The sequence below is a fragment of the Calonectris borealis genome, chromosome 12 (assembly GCF_964195595.1).
Source record: "Calonectris borealis chromosome 12, bCalBor7.hap1.2, whole genome shotgun sequence".
Lineage (NCBI taxonomy): Eukaryota > Metazoa > Chordata > Aves > Procellariiformes > Procellariidae > Calonectris > Calonectris borealis.
In genome coordinates this window covers 17,859,075-17,872,444 of record NC_134323.1, presented here as the reverse complement: position 1 = coordinate 17,872,444, position 13,370 = coordinate 17,859,075, and the positions used below count along the sequence as shown (strand labels likewise).

General features: G+C 43.1%; 1 protein-coding gene across 4 annotated transcripts in view; it reads right to left on the bottom strand.

Moving 5' to 3' along the window:
- The window catches only part of CDYL2 (chromodomain Y like 2), a 61,797-nt gene extending 49,443 nt beyond the window's left edge, over positions 1-12,354 (bottom strand). Inside the window, exons 1-2 of one of the 4 annotated variants that reach the window (XM_075161464.1) lie at positions 12,100-12,354; positions 11,715-11,821 (exon numbers count right to left, since the gene is read on the bottom strand). In XM_075161464.1, the coding sequence (XP_075017565.1) occupies positions 11,715-11,742 (28 nt within the window). In that variant the 5' untranslated portion in view covers positions 11,743-11,821; positions 12,100-12,354. Of the gene's footprint in view, positions 1-11,714; positions 11,822-12,099 lie in introns of those variants that run through there. The other 3 variants (XM_075161465.1, XM_075161466.1, XM_075161467.1) reach the window with 3 other exon arrangements.
- Positions 12,355-13,370: the final 1,016 nt, after the last annotated feature.

The following is a 13,370-nucleotide window of genomic DNA, read 5'->3' as shown; positions in this document are numbered from 1 at the left end:
ACTGTGGAAAATCAAGGGGTGTATACTCTAAGATATAACAGCAATGCAAATCCAAAATAAAAGAGTAGTTTACACATCTTAATTGATCATTAAAAAAATAGGCTACAAGAGCAGCAGTTAATAGCAGGGGAGGAAAACTGCATCATTCATGGTACAAATAGAAGGTCCAGTTCATGTTAAAAAGAGACCTGCCTTTGTCTTCTAAACACAGCAGGTTGTCAGTGGTATTTGATATGAGTGGATGAAGCACAAAAAATAACAGCAGCACAGTTGCAGAACAATTCAAATCACAGCCTACAGTAGCTTGTCAATAAGTGGTAACCACGCACACACTGCAATACTTGATACCACTTCTAAGAGTGAGAAATGTGGTATTACTGGCACTCACTAGAAATACTATAAGCAATGTCATGTCAGAAAGCCAAAGCGTAGGATGGTCAAACAATGCAGGAAAAAGATCCGGCATCCTTTGCTCATGACTCAGCTAGGGGACATGTTATTCACTTGGGAGAAGCAGCAGTCTTCCATCAATTCTTCTAGCAATTCCTTGAAGCTTTCTGAGGCAGCAAGAACAACAGTTCATACAAGATTAAGAACTACAACAGGCAGTCCACGTGTTGAGCCATGATGTTCTTTGATGAAAGTGCATTCTATCAGTGTAACAAAAGACTGATGAGAATAATAATCCAAAGCTAGTGATGTGTACAACGAAAAAAAAAAAGGGTGTCTTCCTTGGAGCTTGGAATTTTTGTTATCTTGATCCACTTGATAAATGCCATACAACATACTGTTTGCATAGGTCTTAGTCAGCAGGGAGAGATGACAAGGCCACCTTGGCACTCCTGCTTTAATCTGTCATCTGATGTAAGTGCATGCCAGTGCATGGGAAAGGCAATGGAGGTCATTCACTGCTGGTGAGAAGGCAGTGGGGAAGACGGCAGGAGAGCGGTGGATGAGTCTCCTTCCAAAGGCTCCCGAACAGTCTTTGCTGACTGAGGACACGGGAGGGACAGAGCACTCTGATACTCCTTAGCTGCCGTCAGGTCACACAGGCAGCCTGCCCGCCACGTACTCTGATGGTGTATTTATACTTCAGCTTCCCTAGAAGTACTAACGCATCAGTATTATGTACAAAACAGCAGGTTCTAAATCAAAGGGAAGTCAGAGGAAGGAGCTGATCCAAATCACCTGGGCTCTGAAGGCACTGCTCAGCTCTGTGATGTTGAACAGTCTTGCTCTGAGAGACGCACAATTCCCACAGTTAATTGACGACTGCCATTCTTGACACCAAGAGGCAAATAAAATGTGGCAGTGAGAAGGCCATAAAAGCTGGCCAAGGGCCTCACCCTTTTTATTTTTTTAAGAAACATGAGTGTTTCTGTGGGTGTAAAGTAAAAAAGATGCTATTTCCCTGGTATATGTAAAAATACATTATCAAATGCAGTTTTCTCCGGGGTTTCTGTTGCATCTTTTGTGTATCATCAGCGCACAGATTATTAGGGCTTCTATTGCACATAAGACTTTATCAGGCCATAAGGGTAAGTAGCAGGAACATTCAGTGTTACTAAGTTTTGCAGCCTGAACTGTCTATTTTTTATTTAATTGCCTGTCTCACACTTTGTTTGTATATATCCAGAAAAGCAGTCATTTTGCATTTCCACTGTAAAACCTAAAAAAACCCCCAAAACAACCCTAAAAAAAAAAATTCACCTCTGCTGCTGCCAAAGAGCTGAAGCTGATACCTATCGCTTCTTTCAGTTTCCTTTACTTTTATCACTGTTTCCACACTATGGTGTATTTTGCTGACTATACAAATACTGCATACTATTATGTATTAATCTGTATATTAGGTATGTAACAGTGACTACTTGGATAAAACATTGTCAAGTTTCTCATCATCTCCACCATCTCCTTTTCTAACTGTTAGAGTACATCAGTTCTGACATTTCAGCACAGTAGAAAATTATGAACCACTGGTAATGTTTAACTACACAAGAGTGGAAACTGCTTTTCAACTTTTCACATTTTTGGATCGTGAAAAGCTTGAGTTTGTGCATCCAGGCTCTTATTACAGTCTCGCTTCCAGTTACTGCAGTCAAATTGCGAAGTTTTAATTGTCCCTCATCAGCCAGTATTTATTCCTTCAAGAACTTCCAGGTTACCTCCCCTGGAGTCATGTGAAGACATTTTAGTACATAAATGTACATAGTTTTCCCTACAATTCCTAGTACTTAATTTGGGATCCAGAAAGTCTCCATCCTCCTCCCTGTATGGATTTTGATACTTGAGTCATACTCCTATTTAATTTGAAGCTCTACTGTTATGTTGTACCACTGCTGAACCTAAAAGGTTTCTACTTCCTCTGCTTAGGTAGAGATAAGTTCAATCACTTCTCATCAAAGAAGGTCTTCTCACGCTGTGTCATCCTAAAATCATGCATTCACATTTGCACTGGAGTCCACTATTCCTCCCTTACATTAATCCCCCAAAAACGTTGTGATCAACATCTTTGCAGTCTAAGAGTATCAGAATCCATTTATGAGCCCAGTAAGCATTACTGTGCATTTTCTTTCCACATGAACCATATTTAACATGAATTCCCCAGCACCTTTCCTGTCAGATTTCCTGTGCTGAAACACCTGAAACCTATCGCAAAAACATTTCTAAAAGACAAATTCATCAGGCATATTAATGTGATAATGTGATTTTATATTTTGCAAAACAGTCCCTTCTCCAAAAAAGGAAATGATTTAATGGTTTCAAAAATATCATTAGAGCAAATTTCAACTGCGTAACATTTAAAGGAAAGTCCATTAGCATAGTCAAAGAAATTTTACAAAGTAGTCTTTTAAAAAACTATGTAATGTCACACTTTATTTTGTAATCTCTCTCTTATTACTAAGTCTACTAAGATACATAAGCAAAGCTCTCTCCTTTGTAGTTAGCCTGACATCTGAGAACAGTTTACAATACCACTGCTCATTGCAGTGACTGCAAAGTGATATCAAAAAAAGTTAATTTTGTATCTGTGAAAGAATTTGACATGTTGAGCTGGTCAGTTAGAAATTAGACCATTTATGTTTCAATATATTAGTAATCACCATTTCTGGGAAAAAACCCAACACAATAGCGACTTGATGGGTTTGTTAAAAGTTAGTGGCTTTTTAATGTATATTCAGGTAAGGCTTTTGAAGATTGATAAATGTGTCTTAACAACCCCGTACAGCATTAAGGAAGCCTACCACGACCATCCAAAAATGTAAATACAGAAAAGTTGTGGATAAAAACCCTTTTAGATGCTGAAATGCTTTTCTCATAGAAGTAGGAGAAAGCTGTTTTTGTTCATTAGAAACATTTTGTTACATTAATGACTTTCTAATAATATTGACTCCATCATTTGCCTCATTCCATGCATTTACTCAAATGTTTACTAGTTCATCTTTATCCCTTTTACCCCAGTTACTAGCCAGAGCTATGGCAATGAGCCAAAACTTCATTTTTATTACGCATATTTGATTCTATGTTACTTCATCACCTCCTCCCTTCTTCTACTCTTTTGTTTGCTTCTACCACCTGTTGCATCTTGTTGGAAGTCTAGACTGTGAGGTCTCTAAAACAGAAACTGACTTTTTCTGTGTCGGAAACTGAACCCACTATTCTGATTTGCCCTTTAGTTTGCAAGGATACTAACTGACAGTGATCAGCAATTAGAATACCAGAATACAGCTTGTAAGGCAAGTATGTTTGTGATCTCTGCAGACCGTTTCAACATCTTAGTCAATACCTATGTTTGTTGAATGACTGTAGTATGTACAAAACTAAGAACTACCATACCAGGTCAGACTAAGGGTCCATTTAGCTCAACATGTTGTATATTCTAATAGAAATCAGTACTGATGCTTAGGAAACAGCATCTGTAAAGTAAGTGCTGCCCTTGCTCTACCCTCCTAGCTTCTGGTGACTAGCAGTTTAAAGATTTTTTTTGTGCTGAAAGGTATAACGGCATCTATCCTCCAAGAAGCTGATTTACCATTCATTGAAACCATTTACAGTTCTGACTTTCACAACATCCCATGGCAATGAGTTCCAAGATTTAAATATTGTGAAGAAGTATTTCCTTTGTCTCCGTCATTTGCCTAATCATTTGCTGCATGCCTTTTCTTGTGCAATGAGAAATAGCATTCATCACTGAATTAACTAATCATCCCCCATTTGTCTTTTCCATACCATTCATATCTTCCTCGATCACTTCTGCCAGCCAGAAAATTGTCATAAGGTGTCTTTTCACTGACAGCCATTCCATACCGTGCAACACCCTGTGGCCCTTCTCTGCATTACTTCTAGTTTTGTGTTCTTCTTGAGGTGGGTGCAGTACTGCAGATGTGGAAGCACAACAGTATTCCCCATCATCTTCTGTTTCATTCTCAATTGCTTTTTTAATAACACGCACAATTCTGTTTGCCTGAGGTTTACCTCTGATAAGCAGTAGCCTGGTCCCATGGACCGGACAGCCATTAGGAGCTGGAACATATTTTCTGGTTTAGTTTCACCTGAAGGGAGTGCGGTCGCTGCTCTCCAGGACATTTCTCTGATGCAAACGGAGATGTGGTAAATGGGGATCCCAGGGAGATCCACTTCAAAAGCACGCACCTGATCCAAATTAAAATACTAATGTGGACACACCCAAAAACTTCCCACAATGATTCCAAGATCTCTCCTGAATAGTAACAGCTTCTTCAGGGCCCATTGTTACGCATGTATAGTCAGCATTATTTTTCCTTTGATCATTAGCTTGCATTTATAAATACTGAATTTCACCTGCTGTCATCCAGCTCTTCACTGCCAACCTTTCTCTTGACAATGCTAATAATAATCTATAAGTTATCAGCAGTAAATGTGATAATTTTCAAATAATTGATGATTCTGTTGTACAACACAGGTCCCAGTACTGATGTTTGGACACTCTATCATAGCCATCCTTCATTGCTTCCTCTCCATGAACCATGTAGTCCACCAGATGACCATCCTTCTGGACTACAGCTTTGTTTCATTAGCAGCTGCTCCTGTGGGTTCTTACAAGAAGGTTTTTTGAGAGACAGAGACAGAGACATTCTTATCTGGACATTGACTAAGAGTTCTGTGAGATGTGCCTTTCCTCTAAAAATTCGTATTAACTCTTCCCCAAACCAAGACATGTTCACATATATCTGCCGATTCTATTTCTTTTTATACGTGCTACTAATTCGCGTGCAATGGAGCTCAGACTTAGTGGTATGTAGTCCGTTGTATCTCTTCTTAATACATTGGGTGCTGAGCACATGTAAGTGATTACATTATTATAAGATGATTTCAAATAAACCCCACAAAATCTAAATAAACGCAGTGAAGTGCCTTATGGAAGAAAATATCCTCATTGTTCCTGTTTTGCCCCTCTAAAGGAATGGGCTGCGAGTTTTGTGGGTGGTCTGTGAGAAATCTAGCAAAGCCCAAGCGGGGCAATTGCTATTTTCAAAGAAAAGTGTCTTTCTGACAGATGTTTTCAATGCTGTTCTTGTTTTAGTGTTTTGTTATAGTTTACTGATCATGCTGCTACCGTTTATAATTTTGCAAGAGTCAACCTATTTCCCCTTCTTTGGTAAGCCACAACAAGAATCATTTTTTCCTACACAGGTCAATCGTATCAACTTATTGTGAAAGTTTTTAGAGACCTAATAGATTTGCAACAATATTTTATATTATGACTCACAATGAGATAGTATTGAAATAGTATTGGAATCTACATTTTGTCTGTGTAATAGAAGAAAACAGATTGATGTGTATTTCCCTTCAGCTTTGCAATATTAGCAGTCTAAAATTTTGATAATAAACGAAGAGTGTGACATTGTTGTTCAACAGGCCAAAAGGATAATTTTCCTTTTGTCAAAACCAGAATATTGTTATTTGCATGAATGTAAAGCAAGCCAGCATTCACATACCCCACTACTAGTTGCCCTACATTGCCAATATTACACTTTAAATTGTTTGATACATTATATTGTTCTAATAATTTAAACACAAGGAACAGTTAACTATTTAATTAATCTTTTTTGCCAGTGTCAGGATGCCAGTGTCATAAAACGTGCTGCAGAAATTGACTGAAAAATATATGGGTAAGGAGGAACAACAAAAAGGGATTGCACTGATGAAAATGTACAGAGCCAAGAAACTGTAATACTGCTAAAAGTCAAATGAATGGACAAAGAAATGCTATTTACAGCATAGCTAGCCATCACAATTACTCCATTGATTTAAAAAAAAATAATTAGCCAATTTCTTCCAATATTAGACCACATTTAAATTTTGCCATTATTTGAACTGTCTCTCTCTAAATATTTTAACTTTCAGAAACAATTACTAAACAATGAGTTTATTGCTGGATTTTAATTTTGAATCAAAGATCAACCCAAAGTAAAACATTCAGTAAGCGTTACAAAACTTTATGTCATTTTAACCTTCAGATAGGTATGAACACTGAACCTGGACAATGAAGGGAAGCATGTTCAGTTCAGTGTCTTTGGTGGTGGGAAAATTGTCACTGCATGTGTTTAGGCTTTCGAGAGAAATACAGAGTGTATTTTCAGTAGCCCTTCCAAGCAGGAGTATGCTTATGACATACATCTTGAGATAAACTACACTTGATCCAGATAAAACACTTCATCAAGATTGTAACAAAACTGTAACATGCATAAGAAATCAATTGGTTTTCAGTATCCCAAAATATGCCAAGCAGTTTACAATGTAATGAGGAAGTTGGAATCGTGGTAACAGAGTGACGTTGTAGGTAAACAAGACAGTCATTATGTGCATTGTAATGTTCCATATGTGGCTCAACACTGGAATTTCTTAGTAAGATAATGAATATTGCCAGAGTTATCCAGTTACGCTTTTGAAACTCACTCAGTATCTTTAATTTAGAGTACTACAAGACTCGGGCAGAAGGGACCTCAGGTTAACTCTCTGTCATTGGCTTTATACCTCAGTTTAATCTATGGTCCAGATGATTGCCCAGTTTAGGATTGAAGAATACTGTCTGCACTGCAAATCACACCTAATTTGGACGAGAGTCCTGAAAACTTTCATCAGGCAGCAAGATTTCTAGATTTCTACTGACTGACGGTAATATTGCTCACAGGTTACTTTATTTTGAGGACAGTTGTCTTCTGAAAACTGATTTTGGTAACAGATAGATGACAATGTATAAAGAAATAGCTGATTATTCAAAATAGTTGTTAGTAAAGCTTTTCCATTAAAAAAAAAAAAATGAGGTGTTACTTACAGATGACCAAATGCTTAGCTGGTGGAAACAAGCCCAGTATTATTGAAGTCAGCATTGCACCCATAGTTTGCCATTCTACAGAAGGAGTAGGCGCTTAAGTCTGTTCTATATTCCCCAGATTCTACTTCAAGTCACTCTTTTCTGGTTGTGAAATCAGTCTTGTTCCTTCAACATGTAACTGTTATATCAATAAAGAGGCTGATTTAAGTTGAGAAATAACGTTTACTTAAATATACCATCTTCTTGCAAGTCACCTCTGTCTTAGAAGATACATGCGTGAAATACTTTAAAAATAGATTTCTGCTTTCCAGTTCAATAAGCAGGTTTAAGTATGTGTCCCTCCTAAAAAGTGACTCCATTGAAAGAGATGCAAGACAGAAAGCCACAACGCTCAAAAACTTGCATTTCCTCACTTTGCAAAACAAAGACCATTTTCTGAACTCTGCATCGGCAAACCAAACCTAGCATCCAAAAGTTCAGGCGTGTTCTCTCCCGTTTGCATGTCTCCACATGTAATAAGGATTCAGCAGGCCAAACTGTGCCATTATTATCTTCAAGTTTTGACTTTGCTGGTACCTGAGTGCAGGTATAAATGGGAGATGTTGTAACTCATCTAGAAATACATTATCTTTCTGGTGGATCATGTGAGCTAAAATAAACTGCAGCTCATTCTTACACAGCTGCATAAACAGACTAGATTTAATTGAAACTTGTCACTATGGTGGGCAAGCCTCCTATCCATGGGCATTGTATCATTTCAATGAGAAGATGCCATTTTTTAAAACGTCACTTTTCCACACAAAGCAACACTTTAATGCAAAAACTGCTGCGTTTTAAAGACTGATTTTACTATTGTGATCCAGAAATATATGCATGTGACAGTCCCCTTCAGAGATTTAGCTATAATCTTTAGATCACTTACCTAAGGTGTTGTAATATCACCTGACACAATGTTAAAATAAGACTTTAGATTTCAACATCATCATCCCTGAATGTCTAATTATGTTATTGTATATAAACCCCAAAATATTAAATAAAAAAAAGAAAAGCATCAGTCAGCTTCATGAGCATCTCTGTGATACTGATAACTGATTCATATATTCATCAATAAAGTAGAATTTTATTGCAGTAAACAGGATGCTCTGTGCCAGGAAAAATAAAGTTAGGTGCACTGTTCATATTTAATTTTTTTCCCCCTCTAAAGCCATCTCATGTACTTTTAATACAAGAGCCTTTGTGAGAGAATTATTTGGGTTCAGATAATGTGAGAACTAAATTGTACATGGAAAATAAAAAATATTACTTCAAATTACTGACAACAACTTTAATGTGAATTAACAAACTTGGTATTTAAGAGTAAATACATTACCCTTTCTGTTTGTTACCAAAATCAACAAGGATTTCCTCGCATCCAACAGTGTATTTGACTCGTAAACCAAGATAGGGCTGCCTTACTGAAGGCCACTGTGAATACCCCTTTGTGAGTCCTTTATTTTCAGTTTGTTATTTCTGAGGAATATGCACCATAGTTCTTTAATGAGTGTTCTTTTGCTTCTAGAATGAATTGGTACCTGTTTCACAGTCCTAAAAGAAATATAATAGGAGGTATTTCAGGTGATTAGAAGCCATTTCTAACTAGAAAAAGGCACCTAGTTAACCAAACACTGAGATTATTTTGTCTCTGATCTTATTTGGCTTCTATGTAAAGATATTAATTGAATTTAAGTTTAAAAGGTTGAAAAGCCTTTTAAAATAACATGACGGTAGAAAATTAATGAACAACAGGATAAATATGCACATCTATTTCCAAAACTTAAAATTTTATACTTAAGTTTCTTGAGTGCCACCAAAATATGAGAAGTCAGTATAGGTAATAGACGCTATACTTTTTAAAGTGCTTTCTCATGGCTTCTAGATCATGATTGGCTTTAACAAAAATAATTTTGCAGCCAGTATTAAATACTCCAAATTGCAGAGGTAATTACTGTCTTATTTGCTGAAGTTCAGTAAGAACCCTTGAAGGACTCAGATATTACGAATGGAGTCAAAGAGGAATCAGGAGTGCAGTATACCTTCGGAATGTCACCGTAAGTCCCAAATTATTTATTTACACCAATAGCGCCAACGTATTTCAAGCTAAAATCCTGAAACTGTTTAATGATCATCCTGCTATCCACATTATGTTTTACTTGTGCAGGAGGACAGAAAAGAATGATGTGTCCAAGCAAGAAGGGAGGTGTCAGCTCTGAAGGCACGAAGCACTTCATCTCACGTGCTAACTGTGTGGGACATCACAGCTGTAAGAGTTTCGTTCTGATGAGTCCCTTAGATGCGGTTGGTTTTCTGGAATGGGAATGAGCAGGGAGGCAAAGCTGAGTTGTGTTTTAAATGAAGATACCACCATCTACTTGCTACCTATTAGACATACAAACTCTTCAGCTTTCTACACATTTCTTCTGACCTCCATCATGGAGAACTTCACAGTGGAGATGCAAAATGTAGATGGATTGATAATCTAAGCGCTGCACATACTTTTTCCGACACGTCCGACACGTAGATGAAGATTTTACACCATGACCAGCTGAGAAGGCCATATTCCAAACCTCTCACACATCAAGAAATGAATAGCCATACTTCCACTTACCTGTTCTGGTGGATACAATTCTTCCATATTGTACAATGATAAGCAAAAGTAGCTCAAATGGAGTAACAAAGAAAGGAAGTGATTCAGAGGCTTTGAACCACAGTGCTAACAATTCACATTCATCCATGCAAATGCCTGCAAAGTGACTGGGCCTAAAATTGACTGCTCTCTCACAGAACACCTCCATGCCAGGTTACCGCTTGAGCAACATCACTCATATGCCACGCAGTAGTACTCAATGCACAACCCACATCCAACGGCCAAATGTCATCATCTTATAATAACACAAAGATCACAAAAAAGCAGAATTTTTTAATGAGTAGGAGCTAAACCAGCATGGCTACCATTAGCCTAAGAGGTACTAGTTTTTATTTCTTTCTAGAACTAATGCAAGCATCTAAAGAAAACTCAGACAAGATCAGGCAAAGATCCTCTACGCATCCCAGAATTTACTAATACAAAATTGTATCGCTAACTTTTTCAGGTCAAAGTTGTTCTTCACAGAACTCCCACTGGCTACGCCAGAGTCACAACAGCAATACAGTTGACATGCAATATCCTTAAAATTGCAAAGTAATATGACAGATATCGCAAAATGGTGGGGAAAAGGTCAATGATACTATTCAAATCACCATGTACTTCCGATAATTCAACATCACATAGGACAGTGTAAGTGCTGTTTACTTGAAAGGAGGTCTGTGTCCCACTCAGCAAAATAAAGTCCTAATAGAGCAACGTCATCCCTTAACTATGACCTTTATTAAAGACTTCGAAAGACCATGACAAAGTAAAAGCTGTCTATGTGAAACCTGCCAGATCCCCCACTTCTTGCACTTAAGACCCTACAGCTGATCATCAAGATCATCAAACGGAGAGTAAGTCCAACCATGTCCAACCAACCGCAGCAGCAATTCCACACCCAAGCACGCCCTGATAGTTGAGCAGTGCCTAATCACCAGCACGCAGTTCCAACTGGAAGGTGATTGTTTCTGTCCTAGCCCTTAAACTGTGCGCTCCAGACAACCACAACACAAACGGCCATTTCACCAGGAAACGCGGAGCCTGAGGAGGTGCTCCAGACCGAGAACTGGTGTAGGACGTCCAGTCTTGTTTGGTCTTTAAGATGGTAGACTTCCACCCTGGTTCCACTTACTGGAGCTGGATATTTCAAACACCTGGGTCCCGTCTTTCTTATTTTTAATTTCTGCTCTCTCCCTTCTTCTTCTCTGGCACGGGAAGAGTGGCTAGACTTGTTCTCAGTTTGGGCATTAGAACTGGGTGCCTGAGGTCAAAATTTGGCTGGGGCTCGCCGACTGCCTGCCAGCTCCTTTTTCTCGCCCTCCCCCCGACCTGGAAACCGAGCGGCCGTCGCCCGATGCATCGCTGCTCTCCCCGCCGCTGCGGCCGGGGGGGAGCGCATGCCGGGCGGCGGGGGGCCGGGGGCCGGCGCGGCGACGCCGCCCGCCCCACCTCGCACCCCGGGCCGCCCGGCTCCGCCGGAGCGGGGCCCCCGCCAAACTTTGCAGCCCGCCGTGGTGCTGGGGGCGCGGCGCGGCCCCCCCGCGCCGGCCCGGCCGCCGCCCCCGCCGCCCCCGCAGCACCCCGGGCGCGAGGTGAAGCAACCTGGCGCCGGCTCCTGCACTTTGCACAGCGGGCGCAGAGCCGCCTCCATCCCTGCGCCTCCCGGCAGCGCTAAGGCGCATTTTTTCGCACTAATCTGCACATTCAGCACGTCCAGAGCGCCTATGACTTTACCTGGACTTTCTCCACTCTCCGGGCTCATCACACTGCGATCGCCTCCCCATCCTACCGCTAACTCTCGCTCTCCTTCACTCCTTCCTCCTTCTCTCTTGCAAGGCCTGCTAAGATCAAGCCCGATGGAAAGTAGAGAGAGAAAGAGAAAGAGAGAGGCAGAGGGAAGGGAGGGGAGCCGCTCCATCCCTCCCTCCCCCCCCGGCACACACGCCAGCCCTTTTCCCCCCACCCCAGCCCTTCCCTCGGCGATTTCCTCCGCTCTTCGGCAACTAAGAGGGCTCCGCGGAGCGGCTCCCAAACGCGCCACCGCTGCCCTCCGCGGCGCCCCGGCCGGCGCCCCCCCCGCCGCCCTCCCGCCCCGCGGCGCCCCGCCGCCCCCCGCTACCTCGTAAAGGTCCCCTGAAGCCATGCTGGGTTGCGGGACTGGGCTCCTCCGCGCCGTCTCCCTCTCTCCACCTCTCCCGCTCCCCCACTCGCTCTCTGTTGAGTAAACTGTGTTTTGCAGAATGACAGGCTTTGGGGCTGGCTGTGCGCAGAATCAGAGGCGAGGAGAGGCAGAGAGGCAGGCGGCGGGGCTGGCGTAACCAGCAGCAGCTCGGGCGCACAGCGCCGGGAGCCGCGTCTCCCCCGCGGCGGCGGGGCCGGCGCCCCCCCCGCCCCCCGCCCGCCCGCCGCCACCCTCCCCGCCCCGGGGGGGGACGGGGACCGGGACGGGTCCCCCCGCGCCCTCCGGCAGGGAAAGTCCCGGGGCCGCTCGGAGGGCGGCCTCCTCTTCTTCGCCCCCCACCCCGCTCCGAGCCGGGAGCGCTTCAAACTCTTTCCGCGGCCAAAACAAATAAATAAATAAAAATAATTAAATAAATAAAATAAAGGGGGGGAAGGAGCGGCCGCGCGGCGGGGAGGGCCGCGCCGCCCGCCCAAGGTCACCGCGGGGAGAGGCGGGCGCGGGGCCGGCTCCCCGCCGCCGGCCTCGGGCGGCCCTGCCGGCCACCTTCCCGCCCCCTCGGCGCCGCATGGCCGCCCCACCCACCCCATGGCCATCGCCGAGGAAATGGAGGTGGCGGGATCCCTTCCGCGAGCCCCCCGAGGAGGGGCAGCCTGGGGAGGGTGGCGGGTTTCGGGGCCACCTCCCGCCTCCACCGGCACCCACCCTCCGCCAGGCAAGGAGAGGCCTCTCCCGCTCCCTTGCAGCCATTTTGCAAATTAGCCAGCCCTCTCCAGGAAATGGAAGCTGGCGACCTCCCGCCACCTGGTCTTCACGTGGAGGCACCGGGCGGCCGGCATTTTGAAGCGGGGCGGCACGAAGCTGTCGGCAGTTGCCATGTTAGAGCCTTCTGGGCCTTTCCTCTGAGGAAAAGGGCCGCCCCATGGCTGCTGGCGTCCTCGTGGCCCAGCATGGTGGCTTACCTGAGTGAGAGATCCCCGTGCAGATGGCACCAAGCAAACCCGGCAGCATCTCAACCTCCCGCCTGCCTTTATCCGCCATTACTGCCAAACGCCTCCTGCTCGGGGATTCCCAGGTTGAGGAGGTTTTCCCACACCAATTTGGCCATGAGTGAAGACGAACTAGCTCATCGCGAGAGGAAGCCCCGCTTTCCACCAGGCATGATGGAGTCTTGAGGAGCCGGGAGCCGGTGTGCAGCAGAGGGCCCTTAG